Here is a 15,617-nt window from a genome sequence, read left to right as displayed (position 1 = left end):
AGAAAAGACAAACTCCGGGAGCCTCTCCACCCTCTCCTGCACCCACCTTCCCCCAGCAGATCTGTGTGTCCCTGGTGTAGGAGGAGACTGAGGACTGCCAAAGCCAAAGCCCTCCACCTCCACCCTCATTTCTGGCTCCTCCCTCTCAGGTCTTGACCTTTGTGTGGGGTTGGAAGCAGGATGCACTGAAATCCACTCCAAAACCAAAACCAGAGGAGAAATCTTTATAGTGCCTGGAAAACCCCGTGTTTCAAAGCTAACTTGTAACACAGCCAAGTCTCCTTAGAACACCCTGGCTCCAGCTTAGGTCTCTGCCTGTATGCAACAGCAAGAACTCAGCCCCAGCTGAATGTATCTTGATTTAAAAAAAAAAAAAAAAAGATTTATTTATTTTCTGTATATGAGTACACTGTAACTGTACTGATGGTTGTGAGAGCCATCATGTTGCTGGGAATTGAACTCAGAACCTCTGCTTGCTCCAGCCCAAAGATTTATTTATTATTATATATAAGTATACTGTAGCTGTCTTCAGACACACCAGAAGAGGGCATCAGATCTCATTACAGATGGTTACACCAGCCATTACACCAGCCCTCTTCTGGAGGATAAGAAAGCCCCCACCAGAGCCGGGCGGTGGTGGTGCACGCCTTTAATCCCAGCACTTGGGAGGCAGAGGCAGGTGGATTTCTGAGTTCAAGGCCAGCCTGGTCTACAGAGTGAGTTCCAGGACAGCCAGGGCTATACAGAGAAACCCTGTCTCGAAGAAAAAGCAAAAACAAAAACAACGACAGAGACAGAGACAGAGACAGAGACAGAGACAGAGCCCCAGCAGCCTCTGGAGCCGAGAGAGGCAGGCAGAGAAGAGGCTTCCTTCCCATTTGTGTTGGTGCTTGCCTCCAGAACCCTCAATCCAAGGCAGAAGGTAGACTGCACTGGGGTCACACGACTCTGAACTGAGGTTTGAGATCCCATCCCATTCACATCTGCCCTTTCTCCTCATTAGAAAGTAACAGTGCAGGCATTTCAGGGCCTTTGGAGCCTTGGGGACAACGCTTGCTCATGGCAAACATTGAGAAATAAATTCTTCAGCATACATACGGCATAGTAGCCTGGCCACAACCCTCGAAGGATTCTAACAAAAGAATAAGAATAGCATACAAGGCAGGCCTGCCCAATTCTGGAGTGCATTCTCCTAATTACTTCGTATACCCACTGACTATATAACATCCCCAAAGCCATTAACCTCTGACCATCGTTTTTCTCATTAAATACAGAAATGTTTGGTCAGATGTTTCCAAACACTTCCAGCCAAGTTTCCTTTTCTTTGAATGACATCTTACCCGGAATCCCGGTACTTAAGAGCTTGTTTATCAAGCAGTACCAATATGGTAGGGACACACCTTCTCCTGTCTTCTGAGCATTGCCTTTCAACTTCCCCCACTTGTCATTCCATAGTGCCCCCTCAGTCAGAGCCCAGTTGCAGCAGCTGTTGGAAGTACCCAGTTTTATCTTAAAGCTTCAGTTTTACGTCCCATCCCGTGATGTGTTTGTACCCTGGGCTAAGTTCCCAATGAAAGGAACAAGGCCTGCCTGCCCTTCCCCTGCTCCTCCCTGCTCCTCCCTGCTCCTTCCCAGTGCTCTGAGCATCCTGTATGCCTGTTGGAGACGCCTGACTCCTTCCCACCTCATCCTAAGATTACCAGAAGTCAGCCACAGGGATGATGCTCTAGCCTCATGGCCCAAGGGAAACTGCCTTCTTTGGTACCCAGCCAGAAGACCCTCCTATTGTTCTTGCCTGAAAGGGTCCCTGTATGAGATATCCAGCTAGGAAGTGGGGCACCTAATACCTACAGCCCAGAGCTGCTTCCCTCTCTTGGCTTGGTCTGCAGGGAGCCCGCGTGGAGGTAAACAGCACAGCATTTCTATAAGACAGGCAGCTGGTGACAGCAGAATCCCTGCCCTATTTAACAGGTTCCTACCAAGTGACAGGAAGAGGGCTTGTCAGACCCTGAAGAGACTCCATTTGTTTTATATGGTGAGGGGATCACTTCTCAAGTTTTGGGGGGAGATATAGTTTAGTTACAGGTGAGGGAGACCTATGGCTTTGGTGACAATGTGAGGTCACAGGAGAGTACTCGCTGAACACCCTCATTCAGATGGCTTGTGATGCATCCGTGCAGCAGGTTCTTTCTACAAAGCGTTTCCAGAGACCCACAGTGTCTCAAAGTTGGAAATATTTGGAGGAAGGAAGACTGGGCCCTGGAGCAGGCTTTAGAGAGCTGGGCCATAACCCTGAAAGTCACTCTGGATGTGTTTATCACCAGACCCCTTCACCTCCCCCTAACAACTCAACCTGTCCCCCCCGCCAAAAAAAAAAGATGAAGATGGGATTTTTTTTGTCTTTTTTTTTTTCCCAGAGCTGAGGACCGAACCCAGGGCCTTGCGCTTGCTAGGCAAGCGCTCTACCACTGAGCTAAATCCCCAACCCCGAAGATGGGATTATCCCACGGTGAAGTCAGAGAAAATGGAGCTAGAGACCAGGGAAATGAGTCGGCATCCATCCCAAGCTATAGGAGAGCCCGAGTGGGCTCAGTAGCTTGTGGCAGAAGAGAACTAGGCTCAGGTGGCAAGGGCCAAGGAAAAGCTACCCTTGCCCGAACCTTCATAAAGGCATGCTCCTCTCTTGTGCCCCTGAGCAGGGGGAAGAAAGGGAACCATGGTCTCAGGACCTGCAACCACCACCCCTGCCAGGACACCACAAGGATGAGCAGGAGAAATCTGTTGGGGATGAGAGGCCTGCCACAGAGCCCCTCTTTAAGGTCCTGGACACGCCCCTGAGTGAGGGCGACGAGCCCACGACGCTGCCAGCCCAGCGAGACCTCGGGCACACTGTGCAAATGGAAGGCTACCTGGGCAGGAAGCACGACCTAGAGGGACCCAACAAGAAGGCCTCTAACAGGTGTGTGTGTGTGTGTGGGATGGGGGGTGGGGATGGGCCAAGCTGCTCCAGGAGTCACTCCACCAGCAGAGCTCTGATGCCAGAGGTATGTGTCGGAGAGGGTGGTCCTGAGCCTTTGGACATCCTGTGTGTTTCTTGGCATGACAGGAGAAGCCTATCTTGATTTGGGGTCTGAGTTCAAATACTATGACTTCATCAACCATGACCCAAATCCCTCAAGTTATGTTTCCCATTTGTAAAACAGAAGGAGGTTGGAGCTGGGTGTAGGGGCACATACCTTTAATTCCAGCACTCAGGAGGCAAAGGCAGGCACATCTCTGAGTTCGAGGCCAGCCTGGTCTACATAGTTCCAGGACAGCCAGAGCTACATAGAGAAACCCTGTCTCTACTCCACCCTCTCCTCAAAAAAAAAAAAGAAAAAAAGAAAAAAAGAAAAGAAAAGAAAAGAAAAAGAAAAAAAGAAAAATGGAATGAGGGTGGATGATAACGAACAGAGGCTGTGCCTGGTAAACGGCAAGCTCATGATGAGCACTGCCCAGTTATCACGGGGATGGGCAACAGGAAGCCCTGGCGCTGACATGGTCAAGCCTTACTTTTACACATCTGGACTTCACTTTCCTTGCTGTAAAATGGGAGATGACTAGGAACATTAGTGACCTAGATGCTTTCTGCAGGTCCCTCCCAGTGCTGACGCCAAGATGGCTGGTATCCTTCCATGTCAATGAGCTAGTCATGTTCTGCTGGAGTCCCTGGGACCTTTCCTTTTAGCAGTGTTACAAGGACTGAGCCAACAGCTTGTGGCAGAAGAGAAGTAGGCTCAGGTGGGGCGTGCAAAAATTGGCCAGCACTGGGAGGTGGAAGCCAGTGTTACCTCTAGAGCTTCTAGCCTAGGGGAGTCAACAAAGAGATCTCAAACTTCAAAAAGAGACAAGCATTCAGCGACTCAGTGGTCCTGAAGAGATTCACTGATTAAGCGCAGAGTCTGTGGGGAAAGGGAACTAACCTTTACTGGGCCTCTCCTGTGGGCTTGGCAATCTAGTAGGACTGGTCAGATGCTTACAGCTGCCATGAATACTGAAGTTTACATTTTCCAGATGGGCAAATAGCACCGCAGAGGTTAAGTCATTTGCTCGAGGCAGGACTGTACACCAAGGACTGTCTTAGCCACTGCCTTACCTACCGCAGGAGGAAGGAGCCTGGGCTCAGGCAGGAAACCTGGGCTTGGTGAGAAGGGCTCTGCAGCTGCTTCATCTGAATCAGGTGCTCTTCGGCCAGATGGTGCTTCTCTCCTCCTAGCCCCTCACCTGCCTCCAAAAGACGGACGGACGGACAGACGGACAAACAGACAGATGGAGGAAGATGGGAAGGAGCAGAAGCTGAGTGTTCCTTACCATAAGAATGCAGCGGCATGCCTCCCATTGCCAATATAGGAGCTTGGACAAGCTGCCGTGAGCTCAGAAACCTGGACAAGCCGCCATGAGCTTGGGAGCTCAGCGCTCTCCAAACTCAACCATAGAAACAAGCCTAGACTTGCAGAAACCTGGTGTCTGAGGGTTTTTGTTTGTTTGGTTGGTTTTTTCCCTCTTAAATGATAGGACTGAGTTAAACATGCCTCTAATGGCAACTTCAAGACAAGTTTAGGCTGATACTTAAAACCCTGGCTCAAAAAACAAACACAAAACAACAGAAAAGGACAGTATACCAAGTATCACACACATACACACACATATACACACATGTCCTAGCTCGAGTCTGATGCATCAAATATGCAAAGAATAAAGAAATAGTTTGAAACTCTACTTCAAGGAACATATTCCAAGATCAGATCAGAATCATAGCATTTGCCTAGCATGTGAAGAAGCCTGTGTTTAGTCCCAACGCTGTAAACTTTAAATTAAATAAGCAGTGCTCAGGGGTGTAACTCACAACTGGAACATTTGTCTGAGTTCTCTAACTCCAGCATCAAAAAAGGGGAGCAACTCAGATCATTTCCTAGCCCCTATATCAGATGGCTCACAACCACTTGTAACTCCACTCGGGGCTCTGATGCCCTCTTCTGGCCACCACGGGAACCTGCACTCATAAACACACACCACACTCTACAAATATACACGAGTGGCACTTGCAAAGGTAGTGTATCATTGTGTGTTGAGGAAAGCCTGATCTACATAGTGAGTTCCACATAAGCCAGGGCTTCAGAGTAAAATTCTGTCTCAAAAAATAAAAATAAAAGAAATTTTAAACATTCTAAAAAAACCAAGAATTATTAGCAAAAATTTGTGCACAGGAATGTTCAGGCCTGAGGATGGGGACATAGCTCAATAGTAGCGTACTTGCCTAGCATGCCGGTGGCCTCTGCTTCTTTCCCCAGTACCACCAAAAAAGAAAGCAATCGCTCATTGTGATAAGGAACATTCTCAATAAATAAAGTTTCTTAGGCTTCAAGATATATATATCACATTACTATTAAATTATAAATAACTTTTTCACTATCATAAGATCCACCAATAATAGGACACCATAAATTTTGCATAAAAGCATGCAAAATTACTTTTAAATAATATTGTGGTTATAAAGAAACACTTAGAGCATAATGTTATGCTCAATATTAACCTGAATATAAAATGGAATATGGAAGGCTGGGCATGTAGCTCAGTGATAGACTAAGCTGGACTTTGGGTTCAGTTCTCAGTGTGCATGTGTTGGGGGGAGACTGAACAATATATAATACAATTTTAGTTATCTCTGAGTAGAAAAATGTAAACAGAACAAAGACTAGGAGGACACACAGTATGTGAACAATGGTTAACTTCTGGTCGTGAAATTACATGTAGGTTTAAAATCTTCCCCTCTTTTTTAAACAATAGACTCGGCTACTTATCCAGGTAAAAAATGGTGCAATAAAAAAATAAGCAGTGCTAAATTAATTAATTTAATTAATTAATGAGGAAAAATAACAGCAGAGGTGGCAGCGGCAGTGGTGGCAGTGGCGATAGCAGTGTACATCTTTAATCCCAGCCCTTGGGAGGCAGAGGCAGGTGGATCTCTGTGAGTTTGAGGCCAGCCTGGTCTACAGTGAGGGTCCCAGGACATCCAGGATGATAATAGTGAAATCCTATTTCAAAAAAACAAAACAAAGAAAAACACACACAGCAAGGCTATCGGAGCTGGTTGTGAGGTGCTGCGTTAGGACCACAGGTGATGTGCCTGTCCACATTGTTGCAGATCCTGGAACAACCTGTACTGTGTGCTCAGGAACAGCCAGCTGACCTTCTACAAGGATGCTAAGAACCTGGCACTTGGGGTACCCTACCATGGGGAGGAGCCCCTGGCCCTGAGGCATGCCATCTGTGAGATTGCTGTCAACTATAAGAAGAAGAAGCATGTATTTAAGCTGAGGTGAGCTTTGCTGCCCAGCACATCTATCTACCTGAGTCCTAGGCCTTTGCAATCTTTAGGCTGATGGCTTGATTGAGCATTAATGGCCAGGTGGAGATGTGTTGTAGACCAGCTCCCAGCTGGATCTCTTCCTTGGGTGTTTGTAAATTAAAAGATTGATGGTCTTATAGTCTTTTAGCTTTCTTGGGTGGTCTGCTGACCTAGAGGGGCATGAATATTAGGCTGTAGGATAGTGGCTAGCTCTCTGCCCAGGTTAAGACTTCTGGAGATGGTACCATGACTCAAAACCCTTTGTTTTCCTAGGTTAAGCAATGGCAGTGAGTGGCTCTTCCATGGCAAGGATGAGGTAAGTACAGGCAGCCTAACTCAGATAGACTAACAATGGCGTGGGTGGAAACCCTACACTTGATCTCAGGGCTCCCTCAGAAGGGAGTAGTCATAGAAGCACACCCATCCCTTCATGGCCCCAGGAGGGCTGCATACCCCTTAGACTCCTTGACGTTTTCCACCCTGCAGGAGGAGATGCTGATGTGGCTACAGAGCATGAGCACGGCCATCAACGAGTCCCAGAGCATCCGTGTCAAGGCACAGAGTCTGCCTCTGCCTTCCCTGGCTGGTCCTGATGCCAGTGTTGGCAAGAAGGAGAAGGAGAAGAGGTTCAGCTTCTTCCCCAAAAAGAAGTAGCAGCTGGGGGCCCCTGTGGGCGGGGCCAGCCAGGCAGCACTGCAGTGTGCATTGGGACATGCAAGGACAAGGAGCCCATGGCCTCGACCTCTGCAGTGGCCAGTCCTCCTCCCGCCTGCCACTCACTGCCTGCAGCCTGCCTGCTCAAGTTGCTGGGCCAGCCCCAGGGCCCCTCACTGCACTGCAATAGCTGCCTTGCCTGCCTGGCCTCCCTGGCCTTCCCAATGCCTGCCAACAGCCCTCCACTTCCCCTACCCCATGCAGCTGGCTGGGCTCCAGGGACTGGAGGTCCAGCTCCTTTGGGGCTGGAAACGGTTCTGTAAGGCATACACTCTCCTCTTCCTGCCTACAAGCTGGGACACCTGATGGCTTTCCTTCAGCACTGCCCATTACTACAGCAAATCCCCTTTGGGGGTCACTGACCATAGTCAGCCAGGGAAAGGAAAGTGAATATTGATGATGGTTGTCCTGTTCCTTAGGGGCAGGAGGAAGGACCTTCAGAACCAGCCCTGGGCAAGGGGCTGGTAGAGTACCAAGGGGACAATATGGATGTTAAGCTTTGAGTACTGCCAGTCTCCCCGCTGGGCTCCTTCAGATAGGACTCTCTCCTCAGGGCTAGTATGTCCCTTCTTTTCTCTCCTCATACCCCTAAGAGTTTTGGTGAGTCCCCAGTGAATGAGCCTCTTCCTTCCTATGACACCCTTTGATCCTCCTGGCATCAACAGGGTTAGGACCAGAAGCCCTCACACTGCTCTCTCTTGGAAACCCTGATACATCTTAGGGTTCAGACCTCTGCCACAGGAGGGACAGACAGGTCCCAACACTGCTTAAGGCTCTGCCTATATTGCGGCTTTCTCCCACTCCTGGTTGCAGCCAAACCAGCAGTCTGTGGCCAGGGCTGGTGCCAGATACAAGCTGAATACCCAGGTCCTGCAGTCAAGTATCTCAAAGCTACATCCCCCCTCCTGTGCCCCCCTGTCCCTGCAGCTGGCACCATCCAGGCCAGTGGCTGGACACAGTTGTTTATTACCTAGGGGTGACAAATGCAGGCTTGTGACACAATTACCCCTGGAACATAGGGATGAATGTTGAGGCTATCATAAAGGTGTGGCTCCTCTTGGTTGGTTTCTGCAGACCTAGTCTTAGATTTTGGGGAGATCACATGGTATAGAGATCACCAAACATCTACTACCCCTCTTCAAGAATCAAAAGGGGCTCTGCCACCTGTCCCTGGGGAGTGCTTTCCCATGCCCATGGAAGACTAGGATCACTGGTCTTGCAGGCGTGCTGTTTCACAACTGAAAGCAACCCAGCTCCAGCCCAACGTGGCAGCTGGAGTTAGGTCCAAAAGATGGTGGAGGTGAGGGCGAGGGGCCTTTTCACCTAGGAGATCATCTGTGTCCTAGGGCCCACAGCCAGATTCTACTGCCTTCCCCGTGGGTAAGGTTCAATGGTAGGCACACAGTTACTAGGCCTTCCCAGAATCCCTCATGGTTGACCAGGCAGGTATAGCTCAGAGATCAGTTGCACCCTGTGTCCCCCAACATGATCTGAGTATGAACTCAACTCCAGAAGACTATGACCACCTTAGCCAGTGGGGCCCCTAATTTCTTCATCTCCACAGGCAGTCTGTAACTCGGCCTCAGCGTATAGGACCCTATAACTCTCTCCTTCTACAGGGAACATAGAGGGCACCATTCACCAGCCTCTTTGTACAGCTGGAGAAACCAAAGCAGTAGACAGGGGGCACTTGCACCCCTGACAATAAAAATGGCCTTGGTACACTGAAAGGCATGTCTATCTCTGGAACAGGAAGTGGGCTCCTCGATGAAGCATTAAGTGGCAAGCAGCTCCCTCAGGCAGTTTCCCTGGCCTAGTCTTTGGGGGACCAAGGGATGAGGGTCTACACTTCCCTTCTACATGTACCCAAGTAGCACCTGAAGTGAGAATTTTCCGGTAACTCCACAGAGCCAAGAAAAGGCTCCAATGGGAGAGTTAGAATTTCACCGCAAAGGATTATACAAGGGTAGTAAGCTGCATGTGACCTACCATCACAGCCAGCTCCCCACACTTGTCATCCATGGCACCCAGGCCCCAAGGCTCTCAACATACTGGACTGACTTTGTGGGAACCCTGTGCACTCCAGGCCCGGGCTCTCCTGGTGCCCTGGCAAGGCTGACTTTTCTCCTGGTATTTTCTACTTTGCAGTCTTCCCATGACAGTATTCTCAAACTGGGTTAACACAGCTCCGGTCCACACCAGCATCACAGGCTTCCTCCCCAGGGTGGTTGGAGGAAGCTCTCTGGGCACAGCCAGGCAGCTCTCCTTCCCTCCCTCTTGCCTTTGTCCTGGGCCTGGGCAGACAGGCTGAGGAGCAGCAGAGGGTCCTGGGACCCTCCCACCCCACCTCTACTGGTACTAACAGAAGTCTGTGTAGGCTCAGCTCCTTCCCTTCTCCCATCCTCTCCTTCCTGACTATTGGAGGGCAACGGGTCTCCTAGGCTGGTCCTGAATCTCCTTCCTCCGTCACCAAGAGGAGGCAGAGATTCAGAGGAGGAAGAGACCAGCAGGCCATGTGGCTTGGCCCCTTGGACAAGCAAGCTCAGGGAGGACACAGGAAGTGAAATGAAGGTAGAGAACTAAAACCCTGTTGGGCACAGATCATGCCATCTGGGGCCGGTCCTGGGGCTGGCTGGGCCTTGTCCTCCACCTGCTCAAATGTGCTTCCACCAACCAGAGGAATCCCATTTACTAGTTTTTCTAATAAATCAATAATACTCTGTGTTTGTTTCTGTTTATTTGACTAGCCTCTTGTTCCTTTGAACTGAACATCAAACGGAAGGCACCATGGAAACAGAGAGACAGCAAGGGTTTACTTTGTTCCTGGGTTATATTATGGGATGACTCTGCTTGTATCCAGTCCCTAGTTCCCATCAGGGACCCCAAGGAAGCTTGCTCATTCATGAGTTCAGTCTACTCTAGAGCCAAGTTGTCTCTAAGCAATCTGCTCTTCAGGCTGTTAACTACTGAGAGCAGGAACTTGATCCCCTAGCTGTCCTGGGATCCATTTTCAGGGGGGCAGTTTTGTTTGGCCTGGGTGGGACACAGGACTGACAGGTTTCAGATGATCTTCTGAATAGGAACCAGGGAATGCCACCGTCCCTATCCAAGGTTCCTAGGAAAACCTACACATGGAATGTGAGGCTCATCCAAAAGACACTAGCTACAGGGCTGGTGAAATGGCTCAGTGGGTAAGAGCACCGACTGCTCTTCCAAAGGTCGTGAGTTCAAATCCCAGCAATCACGTGGTGGCTCAAAACCATCTGTAATGAGATCTGATGCCCTCATCTGGTACGTCTGAAGACAGCTACATTGTACTTACATATAACAATAAATAAATCTTTAAAAAAAAAACAAAAAACAAAAAACATTAGCTACAACTGCCCAGGCTCTACCCCTGGATGCCATCAACAAGTCTGAGAAACAGTGACTCAATCTAGTCTTCAGTCTGTAGTGGAGGAAAGTACATAGTTGGGTGACCCAGCTGGCTGGTAGCAAGGCTGGGACAAGACTTTGAGTCACTTATCTACTGCTTTTATGGCCACTATCAGGTGTCATATCCTGGGGCTGACCCGCTCAGAAACAGTAGCTGTCTTCTCAATGAGCAACAGTGGCTGCAGAGGACAGACAGGACATGGGCTACTGCAGTCCAGCTCTGTTCCTGCCCAGGAGACCACCACTCATCTACCATCAGGGTGGGGTGAGGGTTGATGGCCCTATGTTCAGATCCAATCCAATTCATCCGCCTAGGTTAGAAGATCCCCAAGTCTTACTACTCCCTGCAGACTTGCAGGTACACGAGAGGGACTGACCTCTCTATCACCCTACAGTCCCCTCCTTTCTGGCTCCAGACAGAATAAACCAAAGTAAAGCTGGTCTTCTGTAGAGGAAAAAAAAAAAAAAAAAAAAAAAAAAAAAAAAAAAAAACGCATAGAAATGGGGCATTCCTGGGCTTTTGCAACCAGACACTTCTGTGGGTGTTGTGAGGACGGGAACCATTCTAATAAAATACACTTACACTCTACAACACTGCAGAACACTTTAGGACATTGCCAAGCCTCAACCTTGGGAGTCTTGCCCCTCCTGGGGACTGGAGAGGGAGAGATGAGTAAAAAAGGCACCGGACACTAGAAAGCCCTGTTTATCTAAGGGGTTCCACTTGCCCCTGTCAGCTCCAGCTTTTTAGAACAACTTCGTCTTTGGAGCCAAAGGCTCCCATGTGGGATTCTCATCCCAGAAAGAACATTACGCTGTTGGGTGGACAGAGCAATGCACAGAGGCAGATGTGGCAGAGAACAAGGTCCCACCTCACACTCCCTGCTGTCTTCTGTCTGCTGTGTCTGGACATTGAGTGAACATTCATGTCCCCAGGAAGGAGGCCACACATGTTGGTTGGTCAGCAGTGGTTATTGCACCATAGGTAAATAATGAAATGTGTGTACATTAGCAACAACCACAAGGGCCAGCAAGACAACCTTCAAGAGTACCTGAACTAAGTCCATCACATTCTTTACAAGACACACACTCACTCATACACACATACCACAGGACATAAAGCAATAAATTATTGGCCCCATTCCTGCCTGGGTCCTATGACAAGGCAGTTAAAGGGCAAAGCCTGTCTCTCCCCTGTTCTCAGCCGGGCAGTGGCCAGCCAGTAAGGAAAGCCAGGGCACTGCTCGCTTTCCCTGGGCAGAATAAGCTTAAATAAAATAGTTGGCTTCTTATCAGAGAAGTATTTACAGAGAACGTAAGTGGCTCATCTGGACCTAAGGAAAGTCATCATAGGACCACACAGGGGAGGGGAGGAGCCAGCACGTAGCAGGTGAGTTCACACGTGTTTCCCAAACCACTCTTGCAGAAGAATGGAGGAACAGCCTTAAGAGCCAGGCCTGGAGCAAGCTCGCCAGGTCCTTTCTACCTCCACATGGCTGTTCTCTCTCAGGAGTCAGTCAACCCACAGAGTTCAAGGCCTGGAACTTCTCCCTCAGGTTTCTCACTCTGCCCTGTTTGTTTGTGTCTGCTGAGTCCCTGGGACCGTCTTCTTTGGGCTGGAGCTCTATAGACTCTTGGAAACCTTGGCCTCGTCCCTTCAAAGCCACTGGGGAACTTGGCTCCTTCCCACTGCCTTCTTCCAGCCCCGTGGTGGAACTAGGATGGGGCCCCTTCTCCATGATGATCACTCGCTGGTTGTTCTCCAGGGTAAGGTCTGCAGTGACATACAGGGCGTCACCTCCATTCAGCCGGCTGTCGGGAGGAGACTCAGGAGGTGGAGGCTGGGAGGCCTCCCCATCTCCCTGGAGCCTCTTGGTGTTCAGGCTGCAGCAGTGGTCCGCCTTGCCAGACATAGGAGGTTCTACAATGTTCTCAGGCAAGGAGCGGCTCCTGTTGACCAGCAGGCTACGGGGCCAGCTGCTCTCCGCCTGAGCAGTCTTGTCGTGGGAGGTATATTTGGAGCAGAGCTCCCGGACATCAGGCCAGTTGAAGGTCTCCGTGTCAAAGGGGCTGAGGGGGCTCCGAGCGGAGGACCGAGACCCGGGTGAGGTGGTGGTTCTTGGGCTGACAGCAGGAGGGCTGAAGGAGAAACGGCGTGGAGAGGCCTCCACAGCAGAGGAAGACTTGGAGGTGCCATGCTCCTGAGCCACCAGCTGCTCGTAGCTAAGGAGGGACAGCACAGGCTTCCTCCTGGCTGGGAAGAAAGAGAGCAAGCTACATGAACCACTGTGAAGGAAGATTCAAGACAGAAAGGGTGAGATGGGAACCGTCTTCAGCTGTATGTGGGGACTGGGGTATGCTGGAAGAGAAATCCCATTTGACCCTCTGCTTTCATCTTCGTATGGAAGGAGCCCCTGGCCTGTTCTCCAAGCTCCCTCTGCTCAACTGGAAGAGCTGGGGAAGAGGGAGGAGGGGACAGACTGAGGCTTTGATCAGGACCGTAGGATGGCCCTCCCGGGCCAAGGCTCACTGTATACCATGTGGTGCTTGAAGTCCAGCCCTCTCATGATCTAGCCTCTTTAGAAGTTATTTCCCACAAAAAAAGAAAAAGAAAAAAAAAAATCACTGGATCTAATTGGTTTCTCTACCCCAAGCTCCCTACCCACATCATACCTTTGCCCCCTGACAGCTCTCCAGCTTCCTCAAGCAGGCCAGAAATGGAAGGGGTCTGCTCATCCCTGTCAGGAGTAGCTTTTTCCCATGGTAGAGGTGGCCTAGCAGCCTTGATGTTCTTAATTCGGAGGCTGTACTGGCGGGCCAACTGGTACACCTTGTTTTTGACACGCTCACTCACATGGCTGTCCATCACGTGGGAGAGCTGCACAATACGGGGGTGCAATGGGGTAACCAGTTCCCCCTGAACACCGCTGCTCAGCTCTTTCACCAGTTCTTTGAGCTCCCGGGCCAGGTGGGCTGGGCTTGGTTGCTCAGTGGGGGAGGCACTTTCTGGAGAGGCGACAGCAGACTCCTCAGTGATGGCCCCCAGCTCATGTTCCTCCAAGATGAACAGTGGCTCCTGTAGCTCGAAGCCATTGGCCTGGCTCTGGCCAGACCCCGTCCGTGGACTTCTCTCCCTCTCCGAAGACTCCATTCTTTCCCATATCTTTGCCATTTCTGAAGAAGGGCGGAACTCAGCATCTGTGACAGGAGCTGGGTCCCCTTCGTCTGTCCGGCTGGGACCTGGGAGGTCAAACAAGGTCCATGAGGCCGGCCGAGAACTCCCTGGCTTCTTGGACCCAACTGGAGCTGCTGGCACTGAGTCAGGCTTGGGAAGGCTGTTGAACCTGGACACAGAGCTGCGTACCAGTCCTTTAGGGATGTAGGAGAGGCTCTCCCGCCGACGGATGCTGAAGCTCGCATCGTGGTGCTCCGCATTTTCATAGTAGTTCTTAATTTTGTCCAGCAGCTGTCGGTCTCGGGTAGACAATGCTGATTCTTTTTTCTTGCAGGAAGATCTGTCCTGTTCTGCGGGGCAACTTGAGCCTGCACTTGGAGATTCTGTCCCATTGACAGAGGGGCCATTGTCTGTGACCGTGTCTGGACCAATGATCACTTCTGAGGTGGGCAGGTTGCTGAGGGAGTCCCCAATGCTGCTCCATCGGGCTAGGCCCTTCTCACTGCCCTCCAGGCTAAGCACACTGCTGCTCCGGCTGATGAGCCGTGGTGTCCCTAGGCCACTTGATTTGCCATCTTCTACTGCCAGACTGCTCCGCCGAGAGAAGCTACTGGCAAACCGCTCAGCAATGACACTGGCTTGGTCTAGCACAGAGGGTGGCAGGAGGCTCTCAGGTTCCTGGGCAGCTCCCATTTCTTCCTCTTCTTCCTCCTCACTACTCAGGGCTTTAAGGTCTTCAGACCCCTCAGGCTCCACAAAGTCCACCACACCAGCTGGGTTGTCCACTCCTAGCAGCCCCTTGGGGGCATGAAGCTGTGTCTCCAGGGCTTCTGGAAATTCTGGGTCTGAAGGCATCTCCTCAGTGCTGGGATCTTCCAAGGCAGTAAAGACCTCCTGTTCAGCCCCAGGCTCAGGATCTGTCTCAACCTGGGATGCAACAGAGAACATATTAGGGGTGGAGCTGGGGTTCCTTCCTAAGGCTTGGAGGACGAGATGGCATGGCCTGCTCTCAGGCCAGGTAGAGGGTCTGCAGCTCAGGACAAAGACAATCAGAATGCACGTGACTCAAAAGCAGGACCCCAGGCCCATTTATTCCTTTAGTTGCAGCTGGATGACAGACCCATGTCCTTACACCTAAGAAAAACTCTAGACATGAGGAAGGGTTGTAACATCTCTCAGTGGCAACCTGCTTGGGAACTAAGGGCAGTGCAGAAACATCCAACATAGCCAGACACTAATCCAGTTTCCCAGGAGCCCCACATCAAGCCACTGTCTGATAGCAAGGCAGCTCAGATTCAAACCTAGGACTGAGCAATTATCCCAACCATATCCCAACTTCCCCAAGGGAGTAAAGATTCCATGAGGTCAGGGCCAGAGGGCAATTCAACTCCAATCACTGATGGAGGTGAGCTTAATGCCCAGATCCCACAGTACTGGGGATATAGAGAACTGACTCCCAAGCTATTCACTGACCCACACCTGCCTCAGCACCTGTGGGCCCGGCCTCAATGCATATGCCCAACAGATGGCCAAGGAGCAAGCCAACAGGAGAACTCCCCACTGACCACATGGACATCTGAGCCTTGGTAAGCTGGCTGACATAGGTATCTTCCCAGAGTAGTCTCCTGGGAGAAGATCGGTGCAGACGCATCAGACTTGACTCCATAACAAACAGAGCTGCACCTATGATCTAGACCAGTGCTGCCCACCACAGTAGCCATCAACCATTCAGGCTGAGCATCTGACCTGACACTAGTCCAAATCAAAATTTGTTAGGAATATAAGATACATCCAGATTTTCAAAAATTTGTGTAATACAAAATATCAGTAATTTTACTTTAGGTCTGGTAGGGCTACTTAAAATAAGATATTAAAAATTAATTTCACTTTTTTTTTTTGTTTTCT

General features: G+C 50.3%; 2 protein-coding genes across 12 annotated transcripts in view; one reads left to right on the top strand and one right to left on the bottom strand.

Moving 5' to 3' along the window:
* Positions 1–9,824, top strand: part of Sptb (spectrin beta, erythrocytic) — a 131,207-nt gene extending 121,383 nt beyond the window's left edge. The window contains exons 33-36 of one of the 2 annotated variants that reach the window (XM_031357212.1): positions 2,700–2,959; positions 6,185–6,358; positions 6,662–6,704; positions 6,875–9,824. In XM_031357212.1, coding sequence (XP_031213072.1) covers positions 2,700–2,959; positions 6,185–6,358; positions 6,662–6,704; positions 6,875–7,042 — 645 coding nt within the window. In that variant the 3' untranslated portion in view covers positions 7,043–9,824. The remainder of the gene's footprint in view (positions 1–2,699; positions 2,960–6,184; positions 6,359–6,661; positions 6,705–6,874) is intronic. The other variant, XM_031357213.1, reaches the window with a different exon arrangement.
* A 1,666-nt stretch (positions 9,825–11,490) lies between these two features.
* The window catches only part of Plekhg3 (pleckstrin homology and RhoGEF domain containing G3), a 46,131-nt gene continuing 42,004 nt past the window's right edge, over positions 11,491–15,617 (bottom strand). For 9 of the 10 annotated variants that reach the window (XM_031357201.1, XM_031357204.1, XM_031357206.1 and 6 more), the window contains 2 exons: positions 13,211–14,639; positions 11,491–12,791 (listed from right to left, as the gene is read on the bottom strand). In XM_031357201.1, the coding sequence (XP_031213061.1) occupies positions 12,055–12,791; positions 13,211–14,639 (2,166 nt within the window). In that variant the 3' untranslated portion in view covers positions 11,491–12,054. The remainder of the gene's footprint in view (positions 12,792–13,210; positions 14,640–15,617) is intronic. The other variant, XM_031357210.1, reaches the window with a different exon arrangement.

This window comes from Mastomys coucha, unplaced genomic scaffold (genome assembly GCF_008632895.1).
Source record: "Mastomys coucha isolate ucsf_1 unplaced genomic scaffold, UCSF_Mcou_1 pScaffold6, whole genome shotgun sequence".
NCBI lineage: Eukaryota > Metazoa > Chordata > Mammalia > Rodentia > Muridae > Mastomys > Mastomys coucha.
Note: the sequence above shows the minus strand (reverse complement) of the source record. Positions and strands in the feature narration are given on the sequence as shown.